General features: G+C 43.4%; 1 protein-coding gene across 3 annotated transcripts in view; it reads right to left on the bottom strand.

The window, feature by feature from the left end:
* Positions 1 to 20,348, bottom strand: part of FILIP1 (filamin A interacting protein 1) — a 225,408-nt gene that overhangs the window by 8,236 nt on the left and 196,824 nt on the right. For 2 of the 3 annotated variants that reach the window (XM_010855259.1, XM_010855258.1), the window contains 2 exons: positions 12,920 to 15,725; positions 8,936 to 9,159 (listed from right to left, as the gene is read on the bottom strand). In XM_010855259.1, the coding sequence (XP_010853561.1) occupies positions 8,953 to 9,159; positions 12,920 to 15,725 (3,013 nt within the window). In that variant the 3' untranslated portion in view covers positions 8,936 to 8,952. The remainder of the gene's footprint in view (positions 1 to 8,935; positions 9,160 to 12,919; positions 15,726 to 20,348) is intronic. The other variant, XM_010855260.1, reaches the window with a different exon arrangement.

The raw sequence follows: 20,348 nt of genomic DNA, 5'->3' as shown, positions 1-20,348 counted from the left end.
AATAACAATTTCTGTTTTTCTAATTGAAAGAAGAACTGCTGCTGCTGCTAAGTCGCTTCAGTCGTGTCTGACTCTGTGCGACCCCATAGACGGCAGTCCACCAGGCTCCCCTGTCCCTGGGATTCTCCAGGCAAGAACACTGGAGTGGGTTGCCATTTCCTTCTCCAATGCATGAAAGCGAAAAGTGAAAGTGAAGTCACTCAGTCGTGTCCGACCCTCAGCGACCCCATGGACTGCAGCCCACCAGGCTCCTCTGTCCATGGGATTTTCCAGGCAAGAGTACTGGAGTGGGGTGCCATTGCCTTCTCCGAAAGAAGAACAAGACTTCTAAATCTTAATCAGCATATACATATGGGTTCATTGCATTCTTACATATAATTTTATATTAACAGTTGATCAAAGAACTTACAGACGTTTTCCATTATATATTTCTCTTGTGTTACCTTGAGGTTTTTTTTTCTTAAGAAATTTCAGGTAACACATTAAATACATTGTTTGCTCTCATGATATTATTGTGAAATGATGTGGCTTATGAATTCATTCTTTTATTACACTAGCTGTTAAATGACTTCCATGGAAAGGATGCATTGTTGTTGTCGTTGTTCAGATGCTAAGTTGTGTCCGACTCTTCGGGACCCCATGAACTGCAGCCCGCCAGGCTTCCCTGTCCTTCACCACCTCCCTGAGCTTGCTCAAAGTCATGTCCATGGAGTGAGTGATGCCAGCCCACCATCTCATCCTCTGTTGTCCCCTTCTCCTCCTTCCCTCAATCTTTCCCAGCATCAGGGTCTTTTCCAATGAGTTGGCTCTTTGCATCAGGTGGCCAAAGTATTGGAGCTTCAGCTTCAGCATCAGTCCTTCCAATGAATAGTCAGGGTTGATTTTCTTTAGGATTGACCAGTTTGATCTTGCAGTCCAAGGGACTCTCAAGAGTCTTCTCTAGCACACAGTTTGAAAGCATCAATTTTTTGGCACTCAGCCTTCTTTATGATCCAACTCTCACATCCATACATGACTACTGGAAAAACCATAGCTTTGACTATGTGGACCTTTGTCAATTCCTAATTACACTTGAGTTCTGTCCTTACAAGCATGACTTATTTATCCTCCATGGGTGGTATCCCCAAAAGTCCTGGCCAGTCAGATATCTTGAGATCCAAAGCCGTATACACAAGACATGATTGGGGGGAAATTTGGGGGAGAATGTCTCTTGAGTGCTAGCGTGGGGCAACCTGGCAACAAATTAAATTCTAATTCCTCCCAGGAGAGCCCCTTCAGCTAAGGAGTAAGACAGATGTATTCCCTGCAAAGTCAGTGCCTTCCTCCTGACCAATGCCTATGTTCATGCTCTGCCAAACTCAAGAGAACCCTTGAGCTCTAAATTTTAAAAATCGGCTCTAGTAAATGAGACCACATCACTTAGAAAGCCTCCAAACTCACCCACCAGAGCAAAAGTTTGACTTGTAGCAGGACTTTGCATTAGTAAAGAAGGGCTGCTTCATTCACAGGAAACCACACACTAAGTTACAGGAAACGGTTTCTGTTGGTTTCTGCATCAACTTGGCTGGTGGATGATGGCCTGTTCCCCTGTTCCATGGCCCCTGCTCCCAGGGGATCTGCCTAGAGAGCCAGACACTGGCTTAGGGCTCTACTGTTCTTCCTACTTTCTTCCTTCTTCCTGGGGTTTCCTTCTACCAAACCCCAGCTTTGAACTTGCTGCCTGCCCTCCTGCAAAAATATCCTAGTTCTCTATACCTTTTAGAAGTAGGAGTGCCCAGATATTGTTTACTTTTAAGGTTTGATGAACTGCTTTTGTATTCAGTCTTGTTATTATCACATTCAGACATTAATCAGAGTTCTGATAAAACATCTGTTTTAAATAGGAAGTCCAATAAACTTCCTCTGTGGACTTGGACTTGTAGTCCTTCTTTTGGATTCAGCTCAACTAATTAAAAACACTTCCGCTAATCAGTTCTGTCGTTTGTTTCAGGAAACTTTTGAAGCAGATGACACAACATCTCTGGAGGTTTCTCAACCACGTAAGAGTTTATTTGTTTCCTTCCAGAACATTTCCCACTCCATCATCAGACCAAGTCCTCGCCTCCCCAATCCCCTCCCTGCTCCTAGGTGGCAGGAGTTACTAATCATCACAGTTATGACTGATAGCTTCTTTTTCAGGCAAGCTAGTTGTTCTCTCTCACACAGATTACTGTTCCCCAGATACAAATAAATTGGAACTAGTTATCCCATGCGTGCATGCCTGATAAGTCACTTCAGTCATGACCAACTCTTTACAACCCTATGAACTGTAGCCTGCCAGGCTCCTCTGTCCATGGGATTTCCCAGGCAAGAATACTGGAGGGGTTTGCCATGCCCTCCTCCAGGGGATCTGTCTAATCCAGGGATTGAAACTGCATCTTGTATGACTCCTGCATTGGCAGGTGTGTTCTTTACCACTAGCGCCATCTGGGAAGCCCAGCCACCTGGGAAGCCCTGTTATCTCATAGGCAACATTAATTATAAATAAAAGTAAATGGTTAGAAAATAATTAAGTCCTTGAGCTAAGTGTGCTCAGTTTCTACCTTTTGGACACAGGTGCTAGATGCTGGATGCTGAGATCAACTTAGGTTGACATAAGTCTACAACTGATCACAGGACGGCATGGAATACAACATTACGTATGAAAATTGAGTGGCAGCTGTGATTTTTAGGTAAGGCCAATATTTATCAAAGTGCTGTTCTGAGAACTTTAACACAGAGTTACCATGTGCTATGCTGTGCTACTATGCTAAGTCACTTCAGTTGTGTCTGACTGTGCAACTCCATGGACTGCAGCCCACCAGCCTCCTCTGTCCATGGAATTCGCCAGGCAAGAATACAGGGGTGGGTTGCCATGCACACCTCCAGCGGATCTTCCCAACCCATGAATTGAACCTGCATTTGCTGCACTGCAGGCAGGTTCTTTACCTCTAGCGCCACCTGGGAAGTCCCAAGAGTTTCCGTGTAGATAGCTCAATATCTCAAAACCTTTGGCAATATTATTTTGGCCCATTGAGTGGGTATTTTTATCTATAGATAAATATACACTTTGCTCATTTGAAGTAGTTTCATCATATGAAATCATGAATAAGGTACTAGAAGAAACTGAAACCCTGGTTTCATCATTGAGAAGATAGACACTCTAAGCCTTGGGGTTTTTTTGTTTTGATTTTGTTTCCATCTTTAATAATAGGGATAGTTATCTTGTTGACTTCTGAAGTCTGGTTCATTTCTAAATAGTCCTTGACTTTGCAATTCTATCCGTTACACATACATAGTATTAACACAAGTAAAGAGGTCAAAACTATTTTTACTGGGTAAGCAATTAACTATTAGTTTTTAGGAAAAGCATTATGACAGACTCTTTTAAACTGCTTACTGAACAAGAGTGAGGCATATCATATTATCACTATAAGCAGGAATGTCAGAATTATAACAGATAATAGCTAAATGTAGGTCATAAGCCAAGGTGAAGTGGTTTGCCAAAGGTTACACTGCTTTCCTCTGATCTCTGGTCAGTCCTATGTCCGTTCAGCAATCCACCTTCTCTCCCTGTTCACCTTAATAACTATCTGCAATCTAAATCCTGCATATGGTGGTGGTGTTCAGTCCTTTAAAAGGACAGCCTCTGTGATCTCTTTTGGAAGGTCCAGCATGAAACTAAAGAGCATGACGAATGACCTGAAACCTTTTCTTTCCTGAACCCCTCTAGGGGACTCAGAAAGGATGAGCCATTTGTAATTCATTCAAGTATGTTTATAATTCACAAGAAGCTCTCAGGTCCCCTTAGTTCTTCACACACATGATGGCTTCAGAGGTGATAACTTCCCAATCTGGGACTCCTGTTTGTTTAGAATCCATTATCTGCGATGGTAATGCTGCTTTTGAACAGTGGTGTTGGAGAAGACTCTTGAGAGTCCCTTGGACAGCAAGGAGATCCAACCAGTCCATCCCAAAGGAGACCAGTCTTGAATATTCATCGAAAGGACTAATGCTGAAGCTGAAGCTCCAATACTCTGGCCATCTTATGAAAAAAGCCGACTCTTTGGAAAAGATCCTGATGCTGGGAAAGATTGAAGGCAGGAGGAGAAGGGGACGACAGAGGATGAGACGGTTGGATGGCATCACTGACTCAATAGACAAGACTTTGAGCAAACTCCCGGAGGTGGTGACAGACAAAGGAGCCTGGTGTGCTGCAGTCCATGGGGTCACAAAGTCAGACACAACTTAGCGACTGAACAGCAACCACCTGCCATGGTGCCTTTGAAGGGAAATAGGAGTAACTTACACCACCCAGAATGGCAGCACTTGGATTTTCCCCTAATTCCACCCACTCTTTCCCTTCGTGTTCCCAGGCATGAAGTGTTGGCATCCTCCCCATCACTCTCACAGGTTTGTACTGCAGACCAAAGAGGAAGCAAGGACGCCTCTCTCTTCTCTAACTCCTAGCCATCCTTCAACTGCTGGTTTTCTCCTCTACAGTGAAGTGCCCGGTTTTGTTTTGTTGACAACATTTTCCGTAAAAATGTAAAAAAAAAAAAAAAAAAATAGGATAGGCTTTAAACCTTGACTTAGATTCTGAAATAATGATCTGTCTGTGACGAGACTCGTGACTAAGCCGCCACCAGCCACCACCGCCACGCCTTCACGGAGGGCGATGCTTTTAAAAGAGACTTTGGAGAGAGAAAGACAGAACCACCCAAAGGAGATGCCAGAGGAAGGGCAGCTTCCACGGAGAGGAAGCAAGTCGAGCAAGTCAAGCGAAGGTGAGCTGGCTGTTCTGCAAGGCATTCTGTGGGCTTGGGGGTGGGAGTTCAGCTGGGGGGCAGGCAGGGCGGGGCGGTCAGGAGCCAGGTCACAGATCCTGGGTGCCATATGGTCTTTTAGCGTTGACTGATATTTTAACTATGCGTACGAATTACTTTAACAGAAATAAGGCTCCATTAAAGAATAAATGGGAAGCGGAGGCAGACAAGCTTGAGCATCCTGTCAATGGCTCCACGGGTCAGGGAAGACAGAGGAGTAACTCGCCAGAGAGGATGACACAACTGAAGGAAGAATTGTGCTGAGATGGAAGGGGCCGGTGCATTGATGTCTTGTGTAGACGTAACAGGTGAAAAAGGGAAGCTGAAAGAGCAGAGGGGTGAAAAGATGACCAATCATGAAATCCTGAAGGAGGTGGTAGCAGGGAAATGCCGACCATCGTCTGGGTTGGAAAAGTTTGGGAATGATACACTCCCGTGTCCTGGGAATCCTCCCGGGGCTGGTCTTGTTCCCTCTTCTCTCTGCCCTCCTGCCTCCCACATACAAATGCTCTTCTTATCCATGGGATTTTTCCAGTCAGGAAAGCCTCACTCTCTCCTCAGTATTTCCAAATCTATGAAGGAAGGAGAAGTTCAAATCTCTGTGCATCTTACATTCACGGACAGGTTTTTGTTTCCCTTAAATTATACTCTTCCCACACTGCACATCAAAGCTATGTCTTCACTTCTTTCTTAAAGCATTCAAGTAAGAGGTCTGGTAATGCCCTACCCTGGATGAATACACAGAAACCTCCAGACATTCCATCTGCCCCATGTTAACCTGTCCTCACTTAAAATATCATAAAGATGACAGTAGAAACTGAATGCCTCTGTTTAATCAAGTGACCCAGATGGGAAAGTTATTTTCAAGAAACTATCAAGATCCTTTGGGCCATGTCTCATCTTGGAATGTTTCTGGTATATGCGTGCTACATGGCTATGATCATAGTATGCGTAATGATCATTTGTGTGTGTCGGCTGTTTCTGCATACTATGATGGTCCACGGTAAAGAATTTGTCTGCCGATGCAAAAGCTGCAGAGATGTAGGTTCGATCCCTGGCTCAGGAAGATCCCCCGGAGGAGGGCTTGGCAACCTACTCCAGTATTCCTGCCTGGGAAATCCCATGGACAGAAGAGCCTAGCGGGCTACAGTCCATGGGGTTGCAAAGAGTCAGACAGGACTTAGGGACTGAAGAAGAACAAGACCAGGGCTGCTGTGTAGCTCTGTGAATGGGGCCCCATGTGTCCCCACATTGTAATCTGTGGCAATGGTACCCCTCTCCCTCCCAGGATGAGATCTGATGGCATCTGTCCACAGTGGCCCTGGTGAGATCCCTGATACACAATACTTTGTTCCAGAACAGAGGGGAAAAAACCTCTCACCTTTTCACCCCATTCACTCTTACAAAAGCACATGCATCTTAAAAAAAAACAACATTAAATTCACACATGGAAGCCAACGTTGGAGTGCACCGAGTCCTCCACCTCCAACCCCCAGTGGATGTCACTTCTAATATGCAGTTTAAAACAAAGCTAGCCCATCAACGTTGAGTTGGAGCTAAAATTACAAAGGAAAACTGCCACAGCCGTTGCTCTTTATCATTTCTGAAAAGCGAATATGTGTGGTGCCACCAAGTTTTCTTAGCGGGCTGTATCCCAAGACCCAGATGTATAAACATCCTGTCCATGCATGGTTAAGCATCTTCTGGGCCCTCCCTATGGATGGGAATGAGCTTCCGGGCAGAACCACCATAAGCGTGATGTGTGCAGGTGAAAAAGCAAAACAGCAGCAGCAACAGTTGATTAGGAGGTCACTGAGGAATGGCAGGTAGAATAAAAAAAAATGCAGCGTTTCATTCTCTGGACTCCTCCGTTTGTTCAAATACATGTTATGGTACAACAACACGACACAGCCTAGATGCCAGGGAGGCGTTTGAGTAACAGTGGAGCATCTTTGTTTTTGAAGGGGATGATGTCCACTCTACAAAAGAGGGGCGCTCCCTTTTGAAAGAACACAAGTCGATATTCCAAATGGCAAGATCTCTAGTTTAAACGTGTTCAGAAAGTTCGTGTTTTCTTTTTTTCTCATTCTCCCTCTTCTTCTACCTTGAAATTCCCTTATCAGGGCATGTCGATCGTGGTTGCTTAACATTTTAAAATATGTTTGCTGAGAACTGAGCTGTCGGCCACAGTGATCTAATTAAGTGAGTGTGAATACGGAGACGGGTCTACCTCCTTCATCGACAATTTGAGTCCAGGTTCTACAGGGAACAGGAAGTCCGGTGTGGAAAGAACTCAGAAGACAGTCTCTTTACCCTGAAGCTCAATGATTTCCTAGTGGCTCAGATGGTAAAGAATCTGCCTGCAATGCAGGAGACCCAGGTTCAATTCCAGGGTCAGGAAGATTCCCTAGAGAAGGGAAGGCTAACCATTCCAGAACTCTTGCCTGGACAGAATTCCATGGACAGAGGAGCCTGCCAGGCTATGGGGTCACAAAGAGTCAGACGACTGAGCCACTAACACTTTCACTTTTTTTTTTTTTTTAAGGGCTTCCCTTGTGGCTCAGCTGGGAAAGAATCTGCCCGCAGTGCAGGAGACCTGGGTCTGATCCCTGGGTTGGGAAGATCCCCTGGAGAAGAGAAAGGCTATCCACTCCAGTATTCTGGCCTGGAGAATTCCATGGACTGTATAAACTATGCGGTCACAAAGAGTCGGACATAACTGAGTGACTTTCACTTTTAAACAATGGGCTAAAAACTAATCATATATCTTAAAAAAAAAAAAACAAAAAACTACCTTTACACAAATATCCAGAGCAGGGACTAATCAAATGATTTTGGAACCCTCACAATTTAGAAGTGGAAAATAGCAACCTGTAACTAAGTACTTACTGTGTTGTAAAGTTGACCCAGTGGGCTCAAAGACTTGGAAAGGTACTGCCTACCTGAGACTTCAGATGCTAAGCTGAGGGTTATCAGCCTCATTTGTTATCAGCTCACTTGTGGTTACCTGACTATGAAGCACCAATCCACATCAACGCGGTTATGCAGTTAATCTTGTTGACAACAGCATTTTGCTTTCACTCACTCTTCATGCATATTAAAACATGCTTAAAATAAACAGCAATGATACAAACACAAGTAATAATACACTTCACCACACCACACCACACTCACACATACACACACACACACTCATGAACTGGTTCTGAACTTGCAAAGTACTTGACTGTGAAAATGTTTAAATTCAATTAAGCTTTGCATGATGTCATTTTATGTCTTGGCAACAAAGTATCAAAATTTACTGACCCCTATTCTCTATGCATTACAACCTCTGTTGAATTATAAAGGGCCACTTGGCAGCATCACTCCACAATTTAAATCAACTGCACACTTGAATAGAGCGTGAGTCTGACATTAATGGTTCTAAAATTCCAAAAGCTTTACAATACACACAGACACACACAAATAAGTAAAACTCTGTTTTTAGAATTCCATATATTATTTCCATTTTATTTCACATTCAAATTGTTCCCTGAAATTGGCTTCAGGGCTTTGTTTTTGCAAACCTTTAGAGGCCCGGGCCCTGCGATAACTAGGAGATGGCTTCTGCTTTTTGTTTGTTTCCTGCACGTGAAGCAAATTTGGAGTTCGATAGAAGCAACTGACAATTGGTAAACTATTTCCTATTTCAGAAAAGAGCTTTTGCAAAATAATTACGGTGGAACCAAGGCCTACTTAATTTCATTTACAATTAGGAAGTAAGGCAGTGGCTTTGGAGAGGTGGTGATCCAGCCCCTACTCCCCACCCCCCAACCCCAATCTTACTGGTTCAACTGATGAATCTACTTTCTCGAAGCAAAAATGGCTCTAGAGGTCAGGCCCTGCCTCAGGCCCAGCATTCTCCGCCAGGCGCGTAACATACAGTAGTTTTGCTAGTTTTTCTATGTCCCGGCCTCAAAACAAATCCACAAAATAGGAAAGACACATGGCTATTAGTTGATTATTTTATGAACAAGATATCGAAAACTCCAGTTAGTACACACAGCGAGTGGGCAGGGACAGACAGCAGCAGTAGCATCTGCTCGACCTACCCCCTCCGCCACTGCCCTCAGCCCTTCCCCCCTCCAGGAGAGGTAGCGCTGCTGGCTGCAGATTTCTTCAGCTCTATTTTCATAGACTGAGTCTCAGCTCGAGGCTCGAATTTGGTCAGATTTCCTGCTCCTGGGGCTGCCACTACTGGCTTTCCTGCTTTCATACCTTTTGACATAGGAATGCGGGTGGGTGTAGGCCGCTGGGCTGACCCGTCTTGTCCCGACTGCAAGAGAAGAAAAGACAGAGACACAAGGGCCGCGTTGGTGAGTCTCCCCCTGGAAATGGCATCATCTGAACATAAGCACACCACAGGACCACCCACAGATGAGTCCGCCCCAGAGAAGATTGTTGTTAGAAAGTTGGAGTTGCTTGCGGTCTAGTCCACTTTCCCCTTTTCCCTCTCCCTGAACATCTATGCCCAGTGTCTTTCTGTTCTCAAGCCCCCGACTTTCACTCCTGTTTCACAGAAAAATACAGGCCACCCTGCATACACTCGGGCATTTGTATCCCTCCTGTCCTCAAACCACCTCCACTTCCTTTAGATGAAGCAGCTCTCCTTTCCCCTCCTAATGAGGCTAACTCTTCTCTTTTTTGTCACTGTTGACCACATCCTCCGTTTTGTTTTTTTGGCCTTGTGTCAGGGCATGCTAGATCTAAGTTCCCTGATCATGAATCAGACCCCATGCCCTCTGCAGCAGAACCGTGGAGTCCTAACCACTGGACCGCCAGGGGATTTCCTTACACCCTCCTTCTTGAAACAACACAGTGACCTTGGTTCATTTCCAAGGCTAACCATTCAACACCATGGTAATCCAAGTCTATGCCTCAACCATTGATGCCAAAGAAGCTGAAGTTAACAGGTTCTGTGAAGACCTACAAGCCTTCTAGAACTAACACCAAAAAGAGATGTCCTTTTCATCATAGGAGATCAGAATGCAAAAGTCGAAGTCAAGAGATACCTGGATTAACAGGTAAATTTGGCCTTGGAGTGCAAAATGAAGCAGGGAAAAGGCTAACAGAGTTCTGCCATGAGAACACACAGGTCATAGCAAACACCCTCTTCCAACAACACAGATGATTCCTTCTTGAAGGAGTTCCTAAAACTCTCCTGCTGTGATATCTCACTTGGGTCTCACCCATCGCCCTCTTGTCCCTGACTCCTTTTCATTCTCAAAAATGGCTCCCAGTTCCAGTTTGCCTGCCTTCTAAATGTGGGTATCACCATGCTCCATCCTCAGTCCTCTTCTTATTTTCCACACTCACCCCGAAAATTACCTGAGTTGTCACCCACATGTGTCTGAGACACTGAACCTTGAGCCATCAGTTCAGTTCAGTTCAGTCACTCAGTCGTGTCCAACTCTTTGTGACCCCATGGACTGCAGCACACCAGGCTTCCCTATCCATCACCAACTCCTAAAGCTTGATCAAACTCATGTCCATCCAGTCAGTGATGCCATCCAACCATCTCATCCTCTGTCGTCCCCTTCTCCTCCTGCCTTCAATCTGTCCCAGCATCAGTGTCTTTTCCAATGAATCAGTTCTTCGCATCAGGTGGCCAAAGTATTAGAGCTTCAGCTTCAGCATCAGTCCTTCCAATGAATATTCAGGACTGATTTCTTTTTAGGATTAACTGGTTTGATCTCCTTGCAGTCCAAGGGACTCTCAAGAATCTTCTCCAGCACCACAGTTAAAAGCATCAATTCTTTGGTGCTCAGCTTTCTTCATGGTCCAATTCTCACATCACAGGGCTCTCCTTAAATGCAGATCCAGGTTTCTAACCACATTTCCAGGGTACCTGAGGCATCTCAATTATAACATGCCCCAAACGTTATTTATCTTCTTACTCGAACAGCAATCCCCCGGGTTTCTCGTTTTATCTACCCCTACGGCCAAGCCAGAAACCTCCGAGCTGCCCTCTGAACTCAATGTCATGAAATCTTCAATTCTGTCTTCAGTATATCTCTGTGGCAACCCTCTCCAGTATTCTTGCCTGGAAAATCCCATCGACAGAGGAGGCTGGAAGGCTACAGTCCAAAGGGTCGCAAAGAGTCGGACATGACTAAGCATGCACACGTGCACATCCTCATTTTCACTCCCACAGTTCAAGCGCACATCTCCAGCCTAGAGAACTGCAACCATATCTCTTCCCTCAGCCTCTGCTTCCTCCAACTGATCCTTTAAATTGCTTTATAAACATATCTAAAACAGAAATAATGTCATTTAAAAAACTACTACCCTGTTTATGGCTCCCTTTGCCTCCTCTCTGAAATTAAATGTCAATTCCATAATAAGATACATGCATCTTCAGCATCTGATCCCGGTGTGCATCTCCTCTTCTGCTCCTGCAGGGTCCCCAGGTCCGGCTGCTGCAGCCCAAAGGGACGGCTCACTGTCCCCCACGTGACATCTCCCCACACTGCCAACCCTGTGCACATGCTGCCCTCTCTCCTTATCTGTGAACACCTCTGCCCTCAGGGAAGACTTTTCCGCTGGTTCCTTTGTACACCACGCCCTCACAGAACCACTAGGTAGGTTCCAATCCTGCCTCTCCCACTAAGCCAAGAACTTCAAAAGTCCTCTCTACAGTCAGCACCCTACCTGGTGCCTAAAGTGCAGCTAAAATTGCACAAATGCTCTAGTCACACTATTCATCCCAAACTTCTTGTTGACCTCGATTCTATGGAAGCTGATCTACCTAAAGTACATGGGCCAGCATTTAGGCCTTAGAAATCTTAGACAGTTGTTTTAAAGTTCTACTTGCATATGGGCTTTAATCAGTAATCCAAAATGTTATTCCAGAAAGGACGGCTATCTCGATCTGACCCTTAAAATAGGAATAAGATGTTCTAGCAGAAACTTTGCTCTAAATCACAACAATTACACCTCCGCTAACTTCTATCAAAAAATCCAATCGATGCTGTGTTGTTTTAAAAAAACAGTATTGAACCATTTGAGAAGGGTGAGCAGTTCTGAATGATATTTAGCTCCTGTAGAGCCAATAACAAAAAGCCTGACCGACAAAGCAGTTCGTAAGTACATCACTCTTTGAAGCCTGTTCTGGTCTATGCTTGTGCACAGAGAATTAAAGTAAATTATAGTGAAGATACAGGCAAATAAGCCAGTTTCTACACTTAAATAATAAGCTTCCTGTCTTTGTAAGACTCTAATATCTGCTGTAGAACTTGCTCAGAGATTAGGGATCACAATTTCTAGTCTATTAGCTTAAATTAATATCTAAATAATACATCATCTTCTATAATTTCATCTACCAATTGTTCCCAATAAATGAAGAAAATCACTGGAGGTATTTTGAAAAACATAATTTATTTTTAAGTTCTGGCCTTTATACTTTGGACATGCTTTCCTATAATCCATTTAGCCTTCCAGCTGGTTTTAACTAAATATTTATCAAGCACCTGCTCTCTACACTGTACTATTAATAAAATACAGTGTTTAGACATATAAATTCACTTCTTTTTTAATTTACAAAAATTTTTTGATAGCATAATCTTTTAATCTTACCTTTCAAGTGAAGTATGACTATGACCATACATAAATGAATATCAAATGTCTCAGGTTCTAAAAATATAACCCAGGAATAGCTTTCATTTTTTTGCACATTGGCCAGTTTCTTCCAGCCTCTATTTTAAAAAATACTTTAAACATTAAAAATCAAAATTTCAACCTTATTATTAGCATAAGCTGAGGTGGCAAAAGGCCATCTTTGCAAGAGGGTTTCGGAGTCAACATGATTTAAGTGAAAAAAAGAAATTATCCCTCACAATTAGCTCAAATGAATAAAATAGGAGGTTCCTTTTTATTCTCATTTCTTGATGTAGACAGTCTCTTGGGAAACATCCGGTAGTGGGTTCGGCGGAGGAGAGACATGTGCTTTGGTTGCCTTTGGGACACTGGGTTATTCTGTTTTCACTTCCCTGCCTGACCCCCGCATTGGCCTGAACCAGGAACCCCCCTCTACTCACCACTGACTGGGTTCCTCTGGCTGATGAAGTCGTGACCGGGGTAATGGTGATGGTGCTGGTCACTTTGCTCGCACCAGGGCGGGGCGAGAGGTGGTTCCTGGGGGAGCGAAGGACGGTGCCGGTGGACACCTCCTTCTCAGCCGTCACGTTGACCGGTCGGACAGTGATCACCGGACTCGCCCCTTCAGCCGAAGTCCCCGAGCCTCGCTTAAACTGGGAGCCTAGGTGAATGTGGATTTTGTTGTCTTCCGTGGTTATGATATTGGCATTGGCGTTGTATTTCCGGACTGGGGTTGGTCCAGGCTGCTTCTCTGGGGTGACCTTGAGGACCGTCCTTCCCACGGGCATTTCCTGGGATTCGGGAGGGACATTGATGTCCGTCGGGGCTGCCGATGTGGACACGGTCATGATCTGGATGGGGGACGTGGGCCGGTCGGCAAACGCCCCCCTCCCGCCCTCTGGGGTCTTCTCCCTAGAAAAGGTGGTGATGGTGACTGGGGACATGGCTCTCTCCGGGCCGAGGGTAGCGTCTGCGCCTTTCTGCTTCTGAGACAGGACGTTTGGGGAGGGGATGATGGTGATCCTCGGCTTCTGATTGCCCAGGGTGGGGATGACGGTGGTGCTCGAGAAGAACTCTTCTGCCGTGGGGCTGGTGATCTCCAGAGTGGCGGGGGTGTTCTCGTGGTCCGGGGTCACGCGAATGTGCAGCGGCTGGCCCTGCTTGGGCGAGAGGACCAGCTCTCCCGGGTGCCCTGGGCTGGCACTGGCTCGGGGCCCCTTCTCTGGAGCCACCGGGGGCCCGTTCTCCCTCTTCCTCATCCACGGGATCCAGGACTTCCTCATGGTGAGCTCGTTGGCCGCGGGCGGATACCTGTCTAGAACCGACGAACGTTCCAGAGGCTTCTTCAGTCCTACCTGGCGAAGGTTGCTCATGATGTGGTTTTCTTCCTGAAAGGATTTCCGAATGAACACGGCCGGTGTGTCCTCCTCCGCAGCCTCGCTGCCTAGGGCATCCGTCTGCACGCCAGTGGATGTCACGGGAACGTCCACCATCCTGCGCCCGTTCACGCTGGGTCGCAAGGCGCGACTGTACCGCTTGGACAGCTCCAGCTCTTTGGTCAGATGGAGGACCTCCTGGCCCATGCTTTTGTTCTTATTTTCTTCTTCCATAAACCTCTGTTGAAGGACAGAGTAATCCACCTGGAGCTGAGAAAGCTGATCTTCTTTGTTCATCAGTTCGTGAATCTTCTCTTTAAGAGCTTGGACCTCAGCTTTTAAATCACGACTTTTGGCTTCTTCCAGCCGAAATCTGTGTCTCAGCTCGGCTTCTTGGCTCACGGCCTCGCCTTTCTCTATGGCTTTGTTCTTGGCGATTTGGTGTTTGATCTCCTCCAGTTGCTGAGAGAGGAAATTGGCCTTATCCTGCTCGGTTCTAAATTTCTGCTCCAGCTGGTCATACTCATCCTCCGTCTTCATCAAGTCCCCTTCCACCACCTCCAGTTGTTGGAGACGGTTCTTCAGTCTCTCAATTTCCAGTGTTAGTTCCTTAATTTTGTTATCTTCGGGGCAGGTGAGCTCAGGTCCTTTTCGAGACCTTCCTCTTGTTATTTCTCTCTCCACTTCCTCTATTCCATCAAGTCTCTTCTTTAATAAGTCCACACTGCAGCTTAATTCAGAGGATTTTTCTTCTTCACTTTTCAGTTTGCCTATTAACTCATCTCTCTCTTTCGTTAAATTGTATACCTTTTCCTCCATTTCAGATTTCAGCTTTAAAAGCTTCTTACTTTCTTCGATGAGTTTTTCCGTGACGTCCATAACCTTTCCTTGCTCCACCTTAAAATTTTTGTTGAGTCCATCCACTTTTTTCTCCTCTTGCTTTATTTTTTCCATCATATTTTTCCTTTCATCCACCAGCATCACGGTAAAGGACTTCAACTTTGTAAGATCATCTTTGAGGCTTAATTCAGCCTTTTCCAATCGACTTTCAGAACATTCCAGTTCTTTAACCCGACTCTTGACCACCTCCAATTCGTTGAGCAGGTCCTTGGTTAAGTTCTTTTCTTTCTCCAGATTTAAGTGCAGCTGGGTGCACTCGGATTTACTCTTGCTGAATGCTTCTTCCAATTTCTCCAGTTCCGACATTCTCTTCTGTAACTTCTCAACTTCAAGTTTGAGCTCCCGGCTATGGTGTTCTTCCTCCTGCAGTTTCTTCCTCAGTTCCCGGCACTGGGACTCGGTTTTCGTGATCTCTTCGTCTTTACCCTCCATCTCAAGCACGCGCTTCCGTAGATTTTCCACTTCTGCCATGAGGCTGGAGTTGCCGCATTCCCCTTTGGCTATCTTATCTCTTAGTTCCTGAAGCTCTTCTTCTGCCTTCTGAAGGTTCTTGTTGGTCTCTTCCAACTCTTCGATTCTCTGAGTCAGGCCAACCAGCTTGAGTCTGAGTTGTCTGTTGTGAGACTCCTGACTGGCCAACTTAGCATTCATCTCTTCATGCTCCTGGGAAAACCTTGATGCCTTGTGTTCGAAGTCCACTTCCAACTTGAGCAATTTCTGCCTGTCTTCTTTGGACTTGGCAGTGATGGCTTTGAGCTTTTCTTCCTCTTCCCTCAGTTTCTGAGTCAGGTCCTGTACTTTCTGGCTCTGCAGGCCAAGCTGCTCGATATGCATTTGCCTTTCATCCACCAGCATGAGTGCGAAGGACTTGAGTTTCACAAGCTCATCTCTCAGTTTGTTGAGCCGCTTAGCATTTTCCTTTTCTTTGCGGGCTTGGTAAGCTTTTTCCTGTTCAAGGAGTTTTTTCAACCTAGAAAACAAAATATATTAAAATATCCTATTTTATTACATGATATTTTATTTCTGATATGTTTTTATACATATTAGAAGATTGCGTGCATGCTAAGTCTCTTCAGTCGTGTCCAACTCTTTGTGACCCTATGGACTGTAGCCCACCTGGCTCCTCTGTCCATGGGATTCTCCAGGCAAGAATACTGGAGTGTGTCACCATGCCCTCCTCCAGGGGATCTTCCCAACCCAGGGATCCAACCCATGTCTCTTAGGTCTTCTGCATTGGCAGGCAGGTTCTTTACCACTAGCACCACCTGGGAAGCCCATTAAAAGATTAATCAGCAGTAAGACTGTCTTAGATATGAACCAAAAATAAAATGTTATTATAATAAATCCCCTGTCAATTACTGAAATATGAAGGTTTAACACATAGCCATAAACCAAACCAACCAGAAGTCAGGATGCTGGCTACCCATAGTAAGGGGTAGCAACTAGAAGGGTGCCTGGAGAGGGCTTTTCACTAGTTTCTGTTCCATAATCTGTGTGCCTTTTACACAGAATTATTCAGCTTCTGAAATTTCAGTAAGTTGAACCCTGATGAGTACTTTTCTATATATATGTTATACTTCAATAATATAACGATGGAGTAAAATTTAGGTTTTGCAATAATAATGACTCTTTATGTAGAATTTTCTGTATTCTAGGCAGTAGTCTTTACGTATCCTCATGGCAAGCCTCTGAGGCAGCCTCTGCCACGGTCATCTGAAGGAAGAGTCAGAAAGGAATGGGTCTGGGGTCTCATGCGGTACAGCCCAGGATACTTACTCTTCACCTCGCATTGTAAGACTTCAAAAGATAAATTTACTTTAACTGAAAGGGAAGACTCAGAAAAGAAGATGCTTTGGGTTTCCTTGTATTGTATGACAGGAGCAGGGCAAGACAAGCTTTCTGATAGACAGCCGAGCTACATAACTGACTTTAGTTAACACCAGGGCTGGCACAGCATCTTGTCTCTGTTTTCTGATTTAAACATTTCCTTTTAGATTGAGAGCCAGGTAGGGAGGAAACACAAATTCCTATCAATCCAAAAAGATGTGGCAGTCACAGGAATTACTGTTGTATATGCATGAAATGCATTTTCTCTATGGTGGTGGTGGTGTTTAGTTGCTAAATCACGTCTGACTCTTTGCAACCCCATAGACTACAGTACTGTAACACGCCTGGCTCCTCTGTCTGTGGGATTTCACAGGCAAGAATACTGGAGTGGGTTGCCATTTCCTTCTCCAGGGTTATGGTGTTAATGTATAGATTTTAATGTTAATGTATAGCTTTAAAAAGTAGAAATATAAGTAGACCAAAGTATATTTACAGTACTTATGGCTGTCAGTTAGCTTACACCAATTTTTAACAGTTCTTTTCAATTATCCTTAAAACAAAGTTAATATAATATTTACCATATGTAGTATAAGAATGCATTTAGTAATTTATGCTTATATGAGAAGCAAGTTATAAACAACCACTAATGTATTTGTTGTAATTACATTTTTTTCTTTCAATATATTTTGAACTTTATTTATTATGAAAGATTTATTTCATAATTAGATGAACTTGGATTAGATTAGATTTACTTGGATAACAGCTAATCTGACAGCTGATAACAGCTAACAGAAGTTAATAGTGTCATATTGAACTGTGCAAGAAATGATTGAACATACACAGAGTAACTATAATCAAACCCAGTGTCAGATAGTTACTATAGACATAGCTCAGCTCATGTCATTAAGTTTTTTTCATAGAATTTATTTCTATAAAATATACCGTTGTATCTAAGCATCTATTAACTGAAATGGGTAACTTCCAAACTCATTATGGCTTTATTTATAAAATAAGACAAAAATATTATTTTCAAATCCATGAGTTGAATGAGTAATACTGTAATAGCTTCACTAATTGTGGTTCGTACATGTGTAAAAGGGCATTTTATTGATTATCTGACCTTTTTACTTGGCGTCAAAACAACTGAAATGTTACCTTACTGTAGAATAAGAGACTTCAGGGGATATTTTCAAATTCCTTGACCTCACTAAATTGTTAGAGACAAATTCCTTTAAAATATCACTATTCTCAAGTTTAAGGCTTAAAGTGTTGAAATTTCTAAAGGTAGTTGTTGAAGAATCTTATGTGTCTGTGCTATGAGAGGCAGAGAGCTGGAATGGCTAAAACATAGATTTTGGGGTCAGACACAACTGTATCTGAATCCTGGCTGAACTGAAACACTTGACCCTATGTTTTCTAGGCTGTAAAGGAAGGTGAAATGGATAAATGGATACTAATACCTCCCTCACAGGATGTTCTAAAGACTGAGAGATGGTAAAGTGACTGACACACAGACTCAACACATGGATGTAATAAAACACAAAACAAATATAAGAACTAGAGGGCACACTATTTCCTCCACATGGGAAGTCTGTTCAATGCTTTTTGTGTTTAATCTGTAAGTATTTTTACATCATTATCTTGACTTTGATAGTAAAACCTGGGGCAGTGATGTTTCAACCAGAGAAAAGCATAGCATTTTCTGCTCAGTAGATAATTCTGTGAGCCAAGGGCATAACCTTAGATCTTGGCTCCATAAAACCACATTTTTCAGGTCCTCTTACCTGTGACTAGTTCTCTTTTTCTAGGCCCATTAAACTTTCTCTCCTTCCCTCTTCTTTCACATTTTAAGCCATTCTCATTTTTTAAGGGCTTCCCTTGTAGCTCAGCTGATCAAGAATCTGCCTGCAATGCAGGAGACTTGGGTTCAATCCCTGGGTTGGGAGGACCCCCTGGAGAAGGAAAAGGCTACCCACTCCAGTATTCTGGCCTGCAGAATTCCATGGACTATACAGTCCATGGGGTTGCAAGGAGTCAGACACAACTGAGTGACTTTCACTTTTACTTTCATCCTTTAAAGTGGACCTAACAGCAATACACAACCCATTCTCTGTAGGCTCCCAAAGCCCAGTTTCCCAGTTGGTGTAGCTGAGGGTTAGATCCAGGACTTGGTAGACTTGTGTGGCTCAGTCAGGACACTCTTTCTGAGTGTCCAACAGTCTTTCTGCACAGAGACCTGCATTCAAGTGTCTGTAGGCAGGGCATTGGGGATGGGAAGAATGAACTGCGAAGACTTTGCAAAAGATACTGTGGACTTTGTGACTGCTCACTCACTGGCAGGAAGAGAAAGAGAGAGAAAATTACTTCAGTCCTTTAGGTCTGAATAATTGCAAATAGTAGTGCCTTTAATAGAAGCAGGAAAAGAGATGAGAAAGGGTATTGGCAGAAATTGAGAGTTGAAGCAACAGTAACTTGCAAAGTATACCAGACAATAGTTAACAATACTATATACTGTAAACTTAAAAATTTTAAGACGGTAGATCTTGGGTTTTTATTTCAATAAGGGAAGTGACAGTCCCTTAAACATGGGAATAAATATGATCACCAAAGGAAAAACTATGCACAGAGAGAAAAAGGAAAGGATGGAGGAAAAAACTTTGGGAAACGCCCAGAAATAAAGGGCAAAAGAAGGAGAAGGAGCTATGGGAACACATGTCCAGAGAGGGGGAGAGGGGACTGAGGTGGGGAGATATAATTTTCTTCAAATTATATCTGAAGAAAAAAACATTAAGAAAAAGCCCTGGAAAGTCTTCTAAGATGTCAGATAAAGGGAGAGAGTTGTAAACAAATACAAAGTGGAATGGAGAGAAAGGCGCAAGGAGAGACCCATGGAACAACACAGGAGCGCCAAAGAAAGAGAGGGCTTGTCTCCACTGACCTGCCCTTTCGGTCAATTTTGGCATTCCATTTTCAGGTGGCTTTTTTTTTTTTTCTTCTCCCATATCTACAAATCCTCCTTTTTACATTAAACAAGCATTGAGAAGCATTATTATATCATTGTGCACATTTCACAAACCATAACGACTATGGCATATTATGTTTCTATTTCAAACAATTTTCTAATAGTTACACTTTTACATTGTACTTTAAACACTTAATTTGTTCTACATTACATTATACTATTTCCACGTAATTACATTATTGAAAGAGCAAATTAAGAGGATTTTGGTGCTTTATGTGCCCACTGGTCTTACTACCTCCCTCTGCTCTCTTTTCTATCCGTCTTGCCTTTCTTCAACCATACCCTGGCTCTGAACATATTAACATTAAAAGGAAACAAACCAGAAGACCAAGACTAAGAAAGTGAATTAGTGCCCTAATTCTCATCAGCAGTTGCAAGCAGAGCATTAAGTATTCTGAAATCAAATTTATTCTTGGCAAGTTCTTAATTTTCTGCAAACATTTTATCTTATTTAGAGGACAAAAGGAAGACAATAATCTAATAGATTCTTCATAATTCTCTTGCCTTTCTTAATAACTATTCTTAAATGTATTCCTCATTTCTCTTTCATACCCAATAAAACTATTTTTTTTAACTTACAAATTTGTCATTTATAAACATGTCCAGAAATTCAATAATTTTTGTTAAGAAGATGTTAAAAGTATAGGCTGAAATGTTCTGTTTATGAGGTACACATTTTTCAAGACTCATCAAAACATATAACTAAAATTGGTGAATTTTGTAATATATAAATTATATCTGAAG

Source organism: Bison bison, unplaced genomic scaffold, assembly GCF_000754665.1.
Source record: "Bison bison bison isolate TAMUID 2011002044 unplaced genomic scaffold, Bison_UMD1.0 scf7180017864362, whole genome shotgun sequence".
NCBI lineage: Eukaryota > Metazoa > Chordata > Mammalia > Artiodactyla > Bovidae > Bison > Bison bison.
This window is presented reverse-complemented; position numbering and strand designations above follow the sequence as displayed.